Raw genomic sequence first — 18982 nt, forward strand, 5'->3', positions numbered from 1 at the left:
TTTACTAGAACAGAAGGATTAAACAACTGCTTGAAAGATTCCATGATCTCTGCCCTATCTACCATTGTTAAATACTCCCTGTCAAAATGAAGCAAGCAGTAAACTGCCATCCAGTGTGATGTTTAAAAATGGCATGGCCACGGGTCAATGTCATGCTACGTCCATGAGTTCAGATACCACAGTTTTCTCCCAAACTGAACATTATATATAAATGGTACTTCAGCAGAATTTGCCTTCAGCAGGCATGCAAGATTTTCTGGGGATGTCAAGGACTTTAGAAGTCATCAATCTATACAATACACAGTAAAATTTCCCAAACCCATGAAACAAACTTCATTAAGTATAGTAAGAAAAGGTTGTCAGGAAGGGATCAAACAAATGGACTAATAACCAGCTGCTTCCTGGGGGGGTGGGGAACTCAGAGGAAGAAATGGCACAGGCTTTGCTCCTTTTTTTAGCTGTGCATCTACTAATATTGTGGGCTGAGGTGTCTAGACCAAAGCTCAGACAGTCTTAACTTAAGGTATGACTAATTCACACACAATGAGTTCCCACTGCTGCATTGACCCTCCTTCTGAGCATTTAAAGACTTCAAACACGTGATACTGCTTTTATGACTTCAAAAATGTGATGGTGCTTCTACATGGGGTAAAGGTCAGCTCATACGAGACCAAAACAGACAACTTGCCAATGGGGGCTTCTGACTGCTTTAAAAGAAATATGAGGTTGGCTAAACCTTCTAAACACTGATTTCTTACAGAATTCTAATACATGCTGAACTCCAACCAATTTTTTTTTCAGCAGCAAGTATCTACTTGAAATGTATTCTATGTTTCAATCCAAACATAAAGCTGATTTAAATATGGGACACACAAGTCAGCAGCTCCCAACAGTGGAATTAGACTTTCTGTGCATTTTGGAATGAAGACTGCAAATTATCTCTCAGTTGCAATTAAAATATGAAAGTGTATACACAAGCTCATCAGTTTCATAAAAATTAACAAATTTTTATCAGAGGAACAACTAAATAAGTACGCTACCATTTGGCGCAAGAAACTTACAGATGACAGAGTTCCACATTAAAAATACTGTAAAATGATGGATTCCTTAACTTTATTAGTAAAACAACGCAAACACTTAAAAAATTGATTTCTTTCAGTATGAATTCATGTGTTTCAGTCTGACAGTCATTCAGTGTACATCCTGGACCACAGCATGTAACATTTCTCATGTCTGTATTCAGCTTTGTTTTTTGACAGTGCAAATACAATTTGGTCACCTAAGTGGATAGAGAAAAAACTGCAAAGCAACAATGCACAGCTGTTTTTCTTCTTCTTAGTTAACAAATTTGAATGCATAAAAAGTAAGAATATCACAATAAAGGCTCCACTTGTTTCATAAAGGGCTGTAAAGATAAATCTGAATCACTGAACAGCAAAGTAAGTACACCGGTTAAAACACATACTCACCTTACAATAATGATCAATGACCAACAGGATCTGGTATTGTGTTAAGCTGGGCCTTTCAGACCAATTTATACAATAAAGAATTGGTTACCAACCAGTTAACCAATTCACTAAAATAAGCTTGCCTGAATCTCTCATAGGTATCCATGCAAAACCTCTCCCATCTACATGGTGCTTTGTCCACTGATAACCCCTTAAAATATTGAGCCATTTAAATACAAAAGCCCTCTCTCCTGCACAAGACCCACAAACAACAAAGAGATGGGACTTACTGTTGTACCATACTAGTTTTGGATATGAGGCAAGGGCTAGAAGACAACTGAACTGTACCCAACTTGGCAGCAAACATTTAAAACATTTCCCAGCCAAAATGCAATTAAAAAATACTTCCTTCCCCAGTATGCAGACTCCTGCAGCCAATTACTAGCCCTTTACTTCAGGTTTTGCTGTTAAGTTCTTTATGTACAGATGGGAAAGGCTTCACTGTTTACACTGCATTAAGTTGATAACCCAACTCGGATGTCAAATTCCATTATAAGCCTTAAGACTTAAGCATGCCATTCTCTAAACACAGTCCAAACTGCACACCTCTCCAATTATGAAATACTTCAATCAGCTCAGGTGTCAGAATAAGAACTACATACAAGTATAGGGAAAATGGCCACCAATGTTTAGTACAACAAATCAAGGTATCCTCAAAACTCAAGACAGCCTACTGGAAGTCTGAGTAACACTCCATTACGAAAAATGTGAGAAAACTAAAGAGCATTATGGTACACATCAGCCCTCCGGCAAAGCCTTTATTTTATGTATGTCAAAAATAGCTTAAAGATGCAAACCCCGAAAAATGCTTTTACAGCTATGAACTCAAAAATCTTAATTAACAGTTTTGTCACGAAGCATCTCTTTTCGCCCATTCCCTATCAAATCCCTATTGATCAACAATCTTCATTCCAGATCTGGCATTTCTGAAAAAAAGAAACATGCAGTTAGTGGAAAAATGCAACCAGTATCCAGCAAGCAACACTCAGTTCAATGAACAGCATCTAACACAGGGTAGGAGGACAAAGATGACAGTATTTACGTCAAAACCATGCACATTTTATTAAAGAATTCAATTAGAAGTGGTACAACTATAACAAGGTAGTTGGTCCTCGAAAGGCAACTCAAAGCTTTCCACACACCAGCAAGGTTTAATGCAAAGAGAAAGTACACTTTTAAAAATAACTACCCATCTGAATGCATATCACTAACTTTATACATAGTTTTAAGCAATAAAGGTTTGCGTTACACTGTCAGCAGAACCTTATTCTTTGGCTAAAAGCTCAACACCGACAGCAGTGGCTTTAACAAACAGCTTCTAATATTCTCAAGTCACACAAACTCAAGGACTTTACGTATGCACATCTTGTAATGTCACTGGTGTAATCCACAGCCAAAATGCTTGTTAAATTAATACTGCTGGTTATGTATGAATGTTGCAAAAACAGCAATATGAAATTCAAGAAATACAGTTTGACTACTATAAGTGGTGGTTGCTTTATAGCAAACTAAAACAGAACATGTTAACCAAGGGCTCAAAGCAAGAAAGATTAGTTGTGTAAAATATTGCCGTAACTATAGACGTCCCTCTCTTCCATGTTACAGTATTCTCACATGTGGGATTATCCGCTTCAGGCGACCTGAACATCCGGCTCATATACCAAAGCTTAAGCCCTGCTGTTGTAAGGTGTGTGGGATTGTCACACACAGCTACCATAAACCGCTGGCCAGAAATGTGACGTCTGCATGTACAGACCTCAGAACTGAATGCCCAGTTGGACAATAGTTTAAGGCTAGCTTAAGGATGCCATCAAGATAGGGGAAAAAGTCCTCTAGGGGGAAAGAATACTGCAACATGGAAAAGAACATTATGGTTATGGGAAGATCTTACACAACCAATCTACAGTGGATGTAAAAAGTTTACACACCCCTGGTAAAATGCCAGCTTTTTTTTCATATAAAAAAATGAGACCACAATAACTCATTTCAAAACTTTTCCCACCTTTAATGTAACCTATAACCTGTACAATTCAATTGAAAAATAAATCTGTTAGGGAACAAATATAAAAAAATAAAAAATGTACAATACGCTGGTTGCATAAGTGTGCACAACCTTAAACTAATACTTTGTTGTGTGCATACCTTTAAACTAATACTTTGTTGAAGCACCTTTTGATTTAATTACAGCATTTGGTCTTCTTGACTACAAACCTGACACCAATTAAAGAGACTCTGATTAACCCCAAATAAAATTCAGCTATCCTAGTAGGATTTTCCTGGCATTTACTCAGTTGCCTGTTACAGCAAAAGCCATGATTCGCAGAGAGCTTACAAAGCATCAAAGGGATCTCATTACTGAAAGATATCAGTCAGGAAAAGGATACAAAAAATTTTCCACAGCATTGGATATACCATGGTACACACATCCCTTTGATGTTGGAGGGATAGATTCCTGTCCCAGAGACTTCCCATACTCTGGAACAAGCTACCCATCTATGTCAAGCAAAGTTCCTCTAACACTCCAAGAAAAATCTTGACGAGTGGATGGGAAATGGGAAATACACCCCGGGGATCACTTCTGTGGCTCTGCTTGACAGGGGCACAGTAAATTAACTTCCTTGGGTTGACGTAAGCTAGGGAACTTTGATGGATAGGCTTACTTAGGTCCTTGGGCCGATAGCCTAGTACCTACCTATGAAGACAGTCATCAGAAAGTGGAGAAAATATGGGACAACAGTGACGATGCAAAGAACTGGACGTCCCTTCAAAGTTGATGAAAAGACCAGATGAAAACTGGTCAGGGAGGCTGCCAAGAGACCTACATCAACACTGAAGGAGCTGCAGGAATTTCTGGCAAGTACTGGTTGTGTACTACATGTGAATCTCCTGTAGTCTCCATATGTCTGGACTATGGGGGTAGGGTTGCAAGAAGGAAGCCTTTTCTTGCACAGAAAAACAGATATCCAGCTAAAATTTGCAAAACAATACAGCAAGTCTCCTAAAAGCATGTGTGAAAATGTGTTATGGTCTGACAAGACCAGGGTTGAACTTTTTGGCCACAATTCCAAAAGGTACATTTAGCACAAAAACACTTTGCATCATCAAAAGAACACCATCTCCCAAAATGAAGCATGGTGGTGGCAGTATCATGCTTTGGGGATGCTTTTCTTCGGCTGGAACTGGGGCTTTAGTCAAGATGGAGGGAATTATGTACAGTTCCAAATACCAGTCACTTTTGGCCCAAAACCTTCAGGTGTCGGTTAGAAAGTTGAAGATGAAGAGGAATTTAACCTTTCAACACAATGACCCCAACCATACATCTAAATAAAAAAAAAATGGCTTCACTAGAAGAAAATTCAAGTTTTGGAATGGCCCAGCCACAGCCCAGACCTAAATTCAATAGAAAATCTGTGGGGTGACCTGAAGAGGGCTGTGCACAAGAAATGTCCTTGCAATCTGACAGATATGGAGAGCTTTTGCAAGGAAGAATGGGAAAATACTGCTAAGTCAAGATGTGCCATGCTGACAGACTCCTACTCCAAGAAGACAATGTTGTAATTCAATCAAAAGGTGCTTCAAAGTACTACTTTAAGGGTGTGCACACTTATGCAACCAGCGTATTGTACTTTTTTTTTTATACCCCCCCCAACAGATTTGTTTTTCAAATGAATTTTACAGGTTATAGGTCACAATAAAGGTGGGAAACGTTTTGAAATGCTTTATTGTGGTCTCAGTTCTTTATATCACAAAAACATAATATTTTAAACGGGTGTGTAAATCTTTTATATCCACTGTATGTCCTATTCTCATGTTGCAGTAGTCGCACATGTGGGAGAGTGCCACAGCTTATACAGAGAAAAGGGTGGAGGAAGAAGTAGTCTCTAGGAAGCCATGGAGGATGGCTTTTGCAAATCCTGCCCTAGCTCTGCAGATGTTATCCAATTTATAGTGTTTAGTAAAAGTGTGTACAGAAGACCAGGTAGCTGCCTCTAAGACAGTTGGTTTATCAATGCCTTTAAGAAAGGCCCTCGAAGAGGCCACTGCTCTGGTGGAGTGGGTTCTGTGTGGGGTTAACTCCTTATCATGGAAGGGGTAACAGAAGGATATAGCTTTGCAGATCCAGGAGGATATGGTCCGTTTGGCTAGAGCTTTCCCAGGATACACAGAGTTGGTTGGACTTCCTGATGTCCTTAGTCTTATGTAGATAAAATTTCAGCTGCCTGTTAACATGGGAATGGAGCACTTTCCATGTCATTTTGTGGCAAAGGAAAGGTAGGTAAATGGATAGATTGGTTCAGAAACAGTTCATTGACCACTTTGGGCATGAAGGAGGGGTTAGTATGAAGAGACACCCTGTCTTTATGAAAAATGGTGTACGGTGGAGTAGCCATGAGTGCTTGTAGCTCAGACCCTTCTGGCTGAACTGAAGGCTGCCAACAAGACAGTTTTCCCAAAGTTCAAATCCCAAGGTGGAGGAAAAGGTTTCCTTGGTGGTCTGATGTGTAGGACCCCCTTAAGAAAAAGTTTCACCTCCAATCTTGATAATTAGGGTGGATCTAGAGATAAGCAGGCTGAAATCGCTAACAAATGGACTTTCACCGGAGTATGAAAGTTCAGATTTTAGGAGCTCACACACACAGGCCAAAAGTAGAGGTACGTCTACTTGGAAGGGGTCTAGTTGCCTTTGAAGACACCAGGAGAACCTTTTCCATTTTGATAAATAGGATCTCCTAGTAGACGACTTTCTGGCCTCCTGCAGGACAGATAGCACACACATCCTTTGAGTAAAAGTGTCAAAGGGATCAGACGTTTATCACCCACAGGATAAGGCAGAGGGTTTGCATATGAGGGTGGATGAGAGATCCCTTCTGTTGTGAGGACAACCTTGTGAGGCAAATTGTGGTGACTGCCCTTGGCAAGAGATAAAAGGGGGAACCCAATACTGCCTTGGCAAACAGGGGGTCACCAGCAAATTTTTTGGCTTGTCCTGCTGAATCTTCAGCAGGACCTTCTGTACAAGAGGGAAGGGGGGGGGAAGCATGCAAGAAAATCCCCTTCCAGGAGACTGACGGCATCTACACTTGTGATGAAGGGAGTCTTGAGCAGAACAGCCGTAGTTGTCTGTTCTGAGTAGAGGGAAACAGATCTGCGGAGTGCCCCATTGGTGGACTATGTCTAAGAAAATATCTGTGTGTAACATCCATTCATGATTTTGAGACCGTGATCTGCTGAGGGCATGCCTGATCATTGGCTTGTGATGGGATGTAGACCGCCTGTAACATTACATTGCACTGACTGGCCAACTCCCATGTTTGTATGGCCTGCCTGCACAGTAAACAGGATCTGCCCCCCCCCCCCCCGCTGATGTCTGTGAAGACTTGGAGGGGGCCTGGTGGTAGGAGGGAGGAAAGCCTTCAGAGCTAGCAGAAAAGCAGTCATTTCCCTCGCACTGTTTTTTGTTACAGAGGGAGGGCCCCACTGAGCTGGTACCTTGAGGCTGCTCACAGTGGGCCCCCCACCCCAGATCCGAGGCATCTGTGTACATGTGCTGAATTGCCTTGATGGGCTGTAACGGGAGTCCTGGATTCTGCAGGATTTGCTGGATTCACCACCTTAACTCTGGTTTCAGACAGGACAGGAAGGGCACCTGAAAGTCCAATGGGTGGTTGTGTTGGGACCACACATTCTTTAAGTACCAGTGGAACTTTATGTGTAGCCTGGTGAGAGGCAGCATGGGAAGAGTGGCAGCCATTAAACCCAGAAGGCGAAGAAACTCCCTGGCTCAGATGTGGGTGACTAGGAGTAAATTTTGTAAATGGCCAGTTAGAGAAGTGACCTTTTCTGGTGGGAGGAAGGCCTTCATCAGATCTGTCCTTATTCTGCAACCCAAGAAGATTTGGTCTTGCGATGGCATGGAGGACTTGAGTAGGTTGAGTGTGAAACCCAGACTTCCTAGGACAGAAATAGTGAATTGCAGGCATCTCTGAAGAGTGGTACTTCTGCTTAGATGAGGAGGTTGTCCAAGTATGGGAAGATCTATATGCCTTTTGTTCTGCAGAAGGCTACTGCCGGGGCTAGACACCTTGTAAATACCCTTGGTGCTGTAAGAAAAGCCAAAGAGCAAGGGAGTAAATTGATAGTGCGAGGATGGCACTGCAAAACGTAGGAATCTCCTGAAGTCTGGATGGATAGGGATATGAAGATATGCCTCTAAGGTCCCGAGTGGCCACAAAGGCCCTGGGTGTCAAAAGTGGAAGAAGGGTTTGCAGGGATAGCATGCAGAAGGAAGGTACATGCAGGAAGGGCTTTAGCAGGGACAGGTCAAGAATTGGCCTCCATGGACAATCCTTTTTTGGAACCATGAAGAATCTAATAAAAACCTTCACCCTCCTGTCCTGGTGGGACCCTCTTTATTGTTCCCTGTAATAGAAAACCCTGAATGACCCCGGGTATTAGGTGAACTTGTTTTTTTGGATGGTCTGAGGTGATTTGTTGCCACTGGGGAAGACAGTGAGACAGGTGGGTGGGCATAAGGGGGAGATGAAGGGTATTTAGACAGTCATGCATTGTTAGGTCTTGTCTGGGAGTAGTGTGAGAGGAGCTAGTTCTAATGAAGGAGGGTTTTCTGGCCCCTTTCCTTGGCTTTGAAGAGGAAGAGGGTGCAGGTGCTCAAAGCTTGGTTTTGCTGGGTAGTTCCTATAGAATTTAGGAACTGGGTATACAAGTAGATGCTTCAGGTCCTGCAGTTCATTTTAAAAAGTTCTACAGACTGCTTACCAAAATGGAACTTGTTGTCCAGGGGGGCATCCAAGATCTTGTTTTTGAAGTCATCTGGCAGAAGCTGAAGTCTGAGGCAAGAATACTTCCGTAAGACAGAAGCAGATGCAGCTGACCTGGCTGAGGCTTCAGCAGCATTGTAGCTTACATTTTAATGAATGCCTGGCTACTTGTGCTGCTAAGGAAAGTTTTGAGGCAACTTGAGGCTTACTTGGGGAGTCAGGCATAGAGAAGAGTAGACTAGAGGCCTGGGAAACTAGATCTAAGGCATACTTTACCATACGAGTCTGGTAATTGATGGCCCTAAAGGCCAGGGATGACAGTGTAGATCTTTCCTAGCCTGTCCACCCCCTTACTGTCTTATCTGATGGCAGCAGAGAACAGGATGAGATCTGCTAGACTGTTTGTCAGCAGCCACAACAATCACAGCTGGGACTGCAATGGGAGGGTTCATAACATTTATAATCTAGAACCTTGTCTAGCCTTTTTGGGGCCGGTGGCTGGGATTCTGAGGTCTTGGAAGCAGAGGCAAAGGCAGCCAAATATGCAGGAATCACAGGATGGAATAGCAGAGAGTGAGGGAACTCCATTTGTAAAAACTCGAAGCATCTCTTCTGCACCTCAGTCATTTGGGTGGAGTCCCACTAAGTATTCTCTCATTTTGGAGACAGTTTCCCCAAAGATTGTGTGTTCTGGTGGGGAGTCCCCTTCCAAGAAGTCCTCATCTGGGGAGCAGTATTCAGGGGGAGAAGCCAACTGGGAGGCTTAAGTGACAGACTCATTACAGGAAGAAGTCCTCTTCCTCTAGAGTCTGTGGAGGTGATATGGAGCTAGCAGAGGCATGCTTGGGACTTAAAGTTGGCAGGGCAGGAGTTTGTGAGGCAGTAGGCCTCTGGGCCATAAAGGCCTGAAATTGAGACTAGGAAAATGTCTGCTAGTCAGGTTGATTTTCCACTAGGGGAGATAAATGCCTAGTGTTTTGTTTTCTTTTGAGAGGAGGGATCTCGAGTTGTCAGAGGCTAAAGGCCTGGTATCAGACATCAGGACTGGGGTCATAGTGCCTTCCTCGGAAGCAGCTAATGGCAGCCGTAAGGGCAAACTGGGTTCTCCCCAACATCAGCAGAGACCAACGTCACAGAAACCTCCATGGACGTGCTGAATGGCGAAGCAAGGGTGGCTTCCAAAATGGTACCTGATGAACTCACCAGTCCTATCACACATTCCTCAGCCCCTAGACCGGAATCTGGCAGGACACCTGAAGTCGGAGGGTGCAGTGTCAGGCCTAGAGACCTTGGCCTTAACAATTTGAGGGCTGCCAGATGGCTGTGCAGGGTCTAAGGGACAAACGACTGGCAGATTTTACATGCTGTACAGTCATGGGATGGCCCCAAGCAAAACCAGGAGAGGTTGTGTGCATGTGTGTGTGGAATTTGCCGACCGGACTTGCATTTTCCCTTCTTAGATGGAATCAGCCAACAGATGAACAGCAGCCTAAGCTTAGCCAAAAAATAAGGAAAGATTTCCCAATGGGGTACTTATTTTTAATGTAGTCAGTAGCATGGAGCAGAACGAGCAAGCTGACAGACTGCAGCAGAGAAGTTCTGAGGTCTGTGCATGCGGACGTCACATTTATGGTCCACGGTTTATAGCCCCTGCGTGTGATGACCCAGTGCACCTTACAGCAGCCAGGCTTAAACTTTGATAAATGAGCCGGACATTTGGGTCACCTGAGGCAGAAAATCCCACATGTGAGAATACTGCAACATGAGAAAGTACAGTTGTGTACACTTGCCATAAATGTAGATGTTGAGAGTGTATTCACTGTTGCAGTCATCACATTTGGGTTATCCCTGCCAGGGTAGCCCTCGGCCAGCCCGAATAACAGAGACCTGATATTTCTGTGCCGGTTGCTGCCACTTGAGGACTGACGTCAGGTAGTCAGTGGTATAAAGTACAGCAGCCAACTCCATTACATCAGTTTTTCTTGCCCTAACCTGTCAAGAGCCCCCAAAGTAGGAGGCCAAGTTCTGGTGGAAGAACCCCACCAGTGGAAAATAAATACAAATATGTCCCTTGTAAGGAAAGGAGAACAAGAAAGAATGGTAACAAAAGGAGAAAAAAAAAAAAAGGGGGATGGAGGGAGGGAAACCAGGACTGCAACAGTGAATACACCAACATCTACATTTATGGTAAGTGTACACATTGTACTGTGTTCTTCATATTTCACTGTTGCAGTCATCACATTTGGGTAGATTCCCAAAGCTGAGGAAATGGGTGGCGGCAGTCAAGGAAGCTAGGGGCTGGCTAGGATGCCCTGCAAGACTGCAAAGGAAAACCCTGCCCTGGATTTGGAGAAGATAGGCAGGTTGTAATGCTTGGTAAAAGTGTGAACAGATGTCCAGGCGGCAGCCTCCAGGATGTCCATGGTGGGGAACCCTCTGAGGAAAGCTGCAGAGGTGGAGGCTGCTCTGGTGGAGTGTGTCCTGACCCCCTTGGAGGGAGGCTTACCATGCTGCTTGTAGCAGAAATGGATCTAATGTGCTATCCATTTGGAAATGATTTGCTTGGAGATGGCTTTGTCGCCTGCAGCAAAGCAAACCAGCAACTGATCAGACTTTCTGAAGAAATGAGTCCTGTCCAGATAGTATCTGAGCTGTCTGTGCACATCTAGAGAGTGAAGAATTCTTTCACCCTTGCTATGAGGATTAGGAAAGAAGGTGGGCAAATGAATGGATTTGGTTACAGCCACATTGGACACCACATTGGGCATGAAGGATGGGTTAGCTCTGAGGGATACCCAGTCTGCATGGAAGATGATAAAGGGTTCCCACAGCCATGAGTGCTTGCAGCTCAGAGACTCTTCTGGCTGAAGTGAGGGCCGGAAGGAATGCTGTCTTCCAGGAGAGAAATGTTAGCTCTGCAGAAGCTGGTTCGAAAGGAGGCAGGATGAGCTTTTCTAAGATAAGGTCCCAAGCTGGTGTTGGTGCCCTTCTGGGGGGCCTCAAGTTGAAAGCCCCTCTGAGAAACTGATCAAAGGGTGAGAGAAAAGGGGCTGCTCAGTGGGAAAATGAGCAGAAATAGCAGAGGCATGATATTTTTTTTTACAGAGGAGAGAGAGAGACCACTGTGTAGTAGGTCAGCTAAGTAATCCAGGATGAGAGGGATGAGGGCTGTGCCGTATTGGCCCCCTTAGCCTGGATCCAGGTCTAGTATCTTTTCCATTTATCTGCATAAGACTTTCTGGTGCTAGGGCGTCTGGCCTCACGGCTAACATTCAGAACCTGTTTACTGAGGATGGCAGATTGGTTTTGGGTTAGGGAATAAGCCAAGCTCAGATACCCTTCTTGCTGAAGTGATTGCAAGCAGGAAAGCAGTTTTCCATGATAAGTATTGTAATTCTGCTGTTGCTGCTGGTTCGAAAGGAGGGAGTGTCAACTTTTCTAGCACAAAGTTCAAGTCCCATGCTGGCAATGGTGGCTTCCTAGGTGGTTTTACATTTTTAATTCCTCTCAGAAACTGCCTGAGCAGAGGATGTGAGAAGACTGGAGGATCCAAGTTGTATTCTGCTGAAATAGCTGATGCATGAATCTTAATGGAAGAATAGGACAGGCCGCTGTGGAAGAGCTCTGCCAAGTATTCCAGGATGTTGGCTATGTTTACCAGTGACACATTTGCTCCTTTTGCAGTACTCCAAATGTGATATCTTTACCATTTTGCTGAATAATTTTTTCTTGTTGAGGGTCTGCGAGCCTCCAAGATAATGTCTTTAACCCTTTGGGATAAACTTGGGTTATTTGGTCTTATGCAATGTTCCAGGCAGTCAGCTGCAGTGTTTTCAGGTTTGGATGCAGGGTGCTGTAGTTGTTCTGTGTTAACAGTAAGGGAACCAGGGGTACAGGCCATATTTGTTCCCGAGACATGCTCCTCAGTAATGGGTACCAATGTTGCCTTGGCCAGTCTGGAGCTATCAGGATGATCCTTGGACGGTCTTCTTTGATCTTCAATAGCACCTTGTGCATCAAAGGAAGTGGTGGGAATGCATATGCTGTCAGGTTTTTCCAACTGAAAGATAGGGAGTCCACTTTCCAAGCAAGTGGGTGGTACGTCCTTGTGCAGAATTTCTTCAGTTGGTGATTGCGCGGGGATGCAAATAAGTCTATTTCTGGTAGTCCCCATTTTCTTGTAATGGTTTTGAATATGTCCGGATACAGCATCCATTCGTGGGCATCCGTGGTAGTTCTGCTTAGTATGTCTGCTAGTATGTTTTCTTTTCCTGGCACAAAAATTGCTTGTAACTGAATGCTGAAGCTCAGGGCCACATTCCAGAGGTCCATTGCCATCCGGCATAGAGGGTACGAATGTGTGCCTCCCTGTTTGTTGATGTACCACATAACTGTGGTGCTGTCTGTCCTTATCAACAGTTGACCTTGTCGAAGAAATGGTCTGAATTGCCAGTTTTACTGCCAGCATTTCCTTTTGATTTATGTGTAGGTGCAGCTGGGTTTCTAGGCTGTGCTTGTGCTGAGACCATAAATTCCTTAGGTACCACTGTAACTTTCTCATATGCAGTCTGGCATGTGGAACCAATATTATGCAGGATGCCATGAAACCCAAGGCTTGCAGGACTTTTCTTGCTGTTAGCTGGTTCTGTTTTGTTAATGCCAAGAAGTAGAGAGGGAGTTGCTCCTGTTTTTCTACTGTTAGGAATGCCATTTGTTTTTATGTGTCCAGCTCTGCACCCAAAAAGGTTATCCTTTGGGATGGTATCAGCCTTGACTTTTTTATATTGACTGTGTATCCCAGGGCTTGCAGTAGATAAATGACCCTTTTCAAGTCTTCTGCTAGTTTGTTTTTGTTGTCCGCTTGTAACAGGCAGTCGTCCAGGTAAGGGTAGATTTGAATTCCCTGAAGCCTGCAATGAGCAATTACTGATGCCAGGCATTTCGTGAACACTCTGGGCGCAGTAGATAAGCCAAAGGGCAATGCTGAGAATTGATAATGCTCTGATCCTGCAAGAAATCTGAGGTATCTTCTGCAATTTGGTCGTATGGGGACGTGCAGGTATGCCTCCTTGAGATCTAGAGTTACCAGCCAAGCCTCCTTGCCCAACATGGGAAGAAGCTGCTGTAGGGTCAGCATTTTGAATTTTGGGACAATGAGATGTGTGTTTAAAGCGGACAGGTCGAGAATAGGTCTCCATTGATTTTCTTTTCTTGGTACCAGGAAGAGCCTGGAGTAAAATCCTTGTCCTTGCTCCATAGATGGTACCTTTTCTACAGCTCTCATCCTTAGTGAGTTATTTGCTTTAGAGCTTCTGCCTTTTGATTTGGAGGTAGGTTTAGCATTCCTCTCTTCCTTGGTAGAGTATGGAAGTGAAACCTGTAACCTTGGTCTATTGTCTGCAAAATCCACTTGTCTCCTGTGATGTAATGCCAGTTTACTGAAAATAAGGCTAGCTTCCCGCCTAAGGGTGCTTCTAGTTGTTCCCTGGTAGGCGGTGCTAGAGCCAAGTCACTGTGATTGTCCTGTAGTAGTGGTGGTGGCTGTATCTGTGGCTATACCTCGCTGGTTGTTAGCCTGCCACTGACGTCCCCTGTAGGCACCTCTGGATTGACCCCTGCCTCTTGAGCGCCTATTCCTGCCTCTCTGAGCTCTGGAGGTGTCTGGAAAGGACCAATTCTTGGAGGGCCAATTCCTGCTAAACCTTGGAGGTTGGACCTGTAAGAAATCTTTGACTGTCTGGACAGATTTTGCCTTCTCTTCCATCTTCTTCAGCACCTGTTGTGCAGGAGAGCCAAACAAATTGATCTTGTCCATGGGAGCATCTAGTAGCTTTGATTTAACGTGATCTGGTAAGGCCTGCTCTTTTAACCATGCATGTCTTCTGATCACTGTGCCAGTCATGGCTGATCTAAAGGAAGCCTCCAGTGCATCATAGCCGCATTTTAGGGAATGGTTACTGACCTGCTGAATGTTATGTACCATTTCCTGAACAGATTTTTTGTCTAATGGTTCATCCGAGGACAGTTTTTTAGTTAACTGGTCTAACAAATTCTTGATACTGGATCATGTGGAATTGACAGTTCAAGGCCCTAGCTGAAAGAGTAGCAGAAGTGTAAACTTTTTTACCCCATCTCTCTAAGGCCCTGGATTCCCTTTCAGAGGGGAGGGTTTTTTTGGCAGAGGTAGCTGCTACAGCCTTAGGTCCCTGGGAGATAGTTTCGGGATCTGCAAAAGGAGCCTTATACAAATGATAATGTATGTCCGGAACCCTGTAGTACCTATCGGGCTTAGCAGGGGCCGGAGGAAGTGAATCAGGAGCAGTACAAGCATCATTAAATGCATCATCCACAACAGTAAGAACTGGAGGGATGGCTAAAGGCCTATGCTGTGGTAAATGCAGAAAGGTTCTAAGCCTTTTTCTAGAGTCTGAAAAATCCTGGCCCTGCCACTGAAATTGTTCCCTCATAGCATGCAAGGTTTCCCTAAAGGAAAATTCCTCAGGCGGAGAGGCAGAAGGAATGGACTCTTCAGCATCAGAGTCTTCATAAGGGGAGAAAGGGCCCTCTGGAGGGTTTGAATTATCTGAATCATCAGAGGAGTCATCTGTAGAAACTGGCTCAGGGGGCTTTGCTCTAGGCCTCTTCTCTGGAGGTGGGTGAGAGGCCCTGTCTGGGTGAGGTTGGGATCCCCGGATCAAAGAAATGAGATCCTCTGCTAGAGTAAGCATTTGTGAACTAGAGCTAGGCCTGTGAGAGGGGATCTTAGCAGGCACAGTTTTGGCAGATTTTGCTGCTTTAGCCCTGGCAAAGGCCTTAATCGACATGGTTGCAGGTGGCCTAGCAGCTCCACGTGCAGGGGTTGAAATATCCAAGGGGATAGTATCAGATAAATCCTGGGAACCTGCAAGAGCAGGTGGGATTTCAGTAGCCGATTCAACCAGGTTGGATGAGGCCTCGGTAGGAGGTAAGCTTTCGGCTGAAGGAAGAACCGAGAGCTCGGTTTCAGCCGAAACCGAGACACTTGCGGTTGGCTTAACCGCGGTTTCGGCCGAAACCGCGGACCGCGAGTGTCGGTCCTTTTCCTTGCGCTTTTTAGAAATTTGCGTAGTCGGAGGATCCGACGGCATAATGTAAGCAAAAGCGGAGCCGAAAAACTCCTCAGCAAATTCCAACCGACGTCTAAGCGTCCGTCGGTTAAAAGAAGCACAGGCCAGACAAGCTGCTACGTCGTGGTCTGGGCCTAAACAAGGTAAGCAGTAAGAGTGGAAATCTTTATGAGGTATTTGTTTCCCACAAGTTAAACAGTTATTCACTTTTTCTGACATCGGCCGAGGCAAGAAAGAGTCCCCAACGGGGTACTTAGCTTTTTAGAAGTCTTCGGTAGTAGTAGAAATATTCGGTAGTAGTAATCTCTGGTTCTGACCGACCGGCACTTGCGAACAGCTTTTGCTTCGGGCGCCACGCGGCAAGAAAGGCCGAGGAAAATGGCGTCGGCTGATGCCTTTATACCCGAAAAACTGCAGCTATGACGTCAGGTGAAGTGCGACACCAGCCGAGGCCAGACCCAGACTTTGGAATCCGGCCGACCGAAGGGCTGCCTGACGACAGGACAACCCATTTGTAAGGACTGCAGATGCATCCTTGAAGGACATCTGGTCTCACTGGTGTAAGGTATGTCATCTGAGATGCTGTGTACAGACTTGCTCCCAGAAAGATTATCCTTTGGGTGGGCACCTGTTTGGATTTCCTTTCGCTGATTGTGTACCCTAGGGAGGTTAGCAAGGTCTTTACAAAGGCCAGGTGCTTGAGCAGCTTTTCCTGGCGGTCAGCCTGAATAAGGCAGTCTAAAGTAGGGGGAAATTTGAATATTTCTTTGTCTGCAAAAGGCAATGTCCAGAGCCAGGCATTTTGTGAAAACTCTGGGAGTAGTAGGAAAGCACAGAGAACTGAAAGTGTTGAGGTCCTGCCTGAAGCGGAGATATTTACTGCATGATTCCCTGATAGGAATGTGGAGGTAGGCCTCTTAGATCCAGAGTGGCTAGCCAAGTGTCCTTGGACAGCATGGGTAGCAGCTGCTGGAAGGTGAGCATTTTGAATTTTGGGATCCCAGGAAGGTGTTCAGAATGGATAGATAGCGGATGGGGCACCAGATGCCCTCTTTTCTGGCCACCAGAAAAAGTCTGGAGTAGAAGCCTTAGCCTATCTGTTCTGCAGGAACATGCTCTACCGCCCTCAGAGCAGGGAATGGATATGCTTTTGAGCCTCTGCCCACTGATTTGGTGGTAGATCTAGGAACCCCTTTTGGAGTTGGAAGTGTGTGGAAGGAGAATTTGTATCCCTGAGACACACTGGTCCTTGGTAGTGAAAGGAGAGTTTTCCTTCTAGGGGTAAGTGAAGGTGGGCAGAGGGGAGGGCAGGAGGAGGCGAGTCAGAGTTCTTACCATAAGGAGGTGGTCTTAGAACTCTGGTTTTGAAGTATAGGTAGCCCACTGCTTAGATATCTGCATTCCCTGGGGCTGCTGTCTGGGGGGGGGGGGGTCTGTTTCCACGGGGCCTAGGCTGGGCCTGTTTACTCGGAGCAGGAAAGGACCAGTGCTTGCAGGGACAATGCCTGCTGAACCTAGGGGGCTGGACCTGTAAGAAATCTGTTTGCACAGATTTTGCTTTTTCTTCCATCTTTAAGACCTCTTCTGCCTTAGTGCAGAATAAGCTATCTTTGTGCAAGGGGGCATCCAACAATTTAGATTTGACATGGTCTGGGCAGGGGTTGTTCCTTAAGCCATGCATGTCTTCTAATGACAGATCCAGTGACTGCTGCCCTGCAAGCACCTTCTAAGGCATCAAAACCTCAGTGCAAACTGTTTAGTTACTTAACTTGCAGAATGCATTAAGTCTTATAAATCAAGCAGGAAAGGAAGACATTTTTTGTTTAAGGTGTTCCAAGATAGGTTGCTGATATTTAAGCATATGGAACTGACAATTTAGTGCCTGATAGCAAGAGTTGCTGAGGTGTATACTTTTTTACCCCATCTGCCAATGCTCGGGAATCCCTGAGAGAGTGGGATTCTTAGCAGAGGTTGCTTTCCTCAAGGTCAGCTGTTGAATTTTTAAAAAGACATTTGCGCGAGTCAGGGACTCTGTAGTACCTGTCTGGTCTGGGAACAGGAGGTAGGGCATCAGGAGTCAAGCTGGATTCAAGGAAAACATCATCCACCACATCCAGGACTGGGGGGATGGCAAAGGGTCTGTGTTGTGGAAGACCTAGGAATTCCCAGAGTCTCTTTTTAGACTGAGGATAGTCCTGACTCTCCCACTGGAAATTCTTCCTTAAAGTATGAAGGGTTTCCCCAAAGGAAAAATCCTCTGGGGGAGAGGCTGAAGGAATGGATTTCCTCTGCATCAGAATAGTCATAAGTGGAGAGGGTTGGATGTTTTCATAGTCAGATGCATCAGATTCATCTGACTCTTGTCGAGACAAAACTACTGGGGGACAGATCTCTTCCTTTTTGAAGGGGTAGCTTGGCTTCCTCTGATCAGCATGAGAAGGTCTTCCGCCATTTTAAGCATTTGAGACTGAAGCAAGGTAGCAAGCGCCTGAGAGTGGGTAGTCGGTTTCTTGGGTGTGGTTCGAACCCTGGGCCTAAGGAACTCTTTTATTTTTTTTTTTTATAGAAAATAACAAACAGTAGTCGCGAAAGATGTTGGTTTGCGTCAAGATTCGGTGGTGCGAAGGACTTCCATGGCAGACTGTGCCTGCTCAGCAGCTCCGGACCCATCCAAGATGGAGACTACCACAGGATCGACGAAGAGGATTGTGGCATACCTGACTCCGAAAGGGTCTCGGTAGCAGCCTGCAAATCAACTGAAGTGGGCATCACGGGCTGTGAAAGGGCCAGAGTACCGGAGGACTGACCACTAGTTTAATGGACGCGTCGGAGGCAGGTTTGGACCTGTGCAGTCTGTCTGTCTTTATCTTTATGTTTTTTCGGAAGATCTGCTGTTGGATGGCTCACTGAAGCCGTACTGGAATTTGAGGACTGTAAACGAAAATGTCTGGCTACAATAAGGGGCCGACGAATAGTTGTGGCATTGAACAAAGCACAGAAGTGACGACTGGGGACATTGTGGTTGTGGCCTAGACAAGTGATGCTGTAAGTGTGGAGGTCTCGGTGTGGTATTTGCTTTCCACAGGCGACACAATTACTAACTTTTTCTGACATCAGTTAGTGCAAGAAAAAAGGATCCCCAACAGGGAGTACTTGGCTTTAGAAGACTTTAGCTTCGATTCGGAAATGAAAACATAGGTAGCGGCCGACCGGCAGTTGTGCGAACTGCTTCGGCTTCAGGCTCCACTGCAAGAAAGACTGATGTGATGGTGTTGGCTGCCTTTACTTTATACCACTGATGACCTGACGTCAGTCTTTAAGCAATAGCAACCGACACAGAAATACTAAGTCTCTGGTATTCGGGCTGGCAGAGGGCTACCCTGGCAGGGATAACCCAAATGTGATGCTGCAACAGTGAAACACGGAGAAAGTACAGTTGTGTACACTTACCATAAATGTAGATGTTCAAGTGTATTCACTGTTGCAGTCATTACATTTGGGTAATCTGCTGGCAGGTTGCCCTCAGTCGGCCTGAATATCAAAGTCTTGGGTCCTGCATCGGTTGCTGTCTCCTCTTCCACGACGTCAG

At 45.1% G+C, this 18982-nt stretch overlaps 1 protein-coding gene across 1 annotated transcript in view; it reads right to left on the minus strand.

The window, feature by feature from the left end:
- Nucleotides 1-1096: 1096 nt before the first annotated feature.
- PTGES3 (prostaglandin E synthase 3) overlaps nucleotides 1097-18982 on the minus strand; it is a 599571-nt gene continuing 581685 nt past the window's right edge. The window contains exon 8 of the mRNA XM_044083635.1: nucleotides 1097-2434. Coding sequence (XP_043939570.1) covers nucleotides 2415-2434 — 20 coding nt within the window. The 3' untranslated portion in view covers nucleotides 1097-2414. The remainder of the gene's footprint in view (nucleotides 2435-18982) is intronic.

The sequence above is a fragment of the Protopterus annectens genome, chromosome 9.part0, assembly GCF_019279795.1.
Source record: "Protopterus annectens isolate FY-2018-M chromosome 9.part0, PAN1.0, whole genome shotgun sequence".
In the NCBI taxonomy this organism is placed as follows: Eukaryota; Metazoa; Chordata; order Ceratodontiformes; family Protopteridae; genus Protopterus; species Protopterus annectens.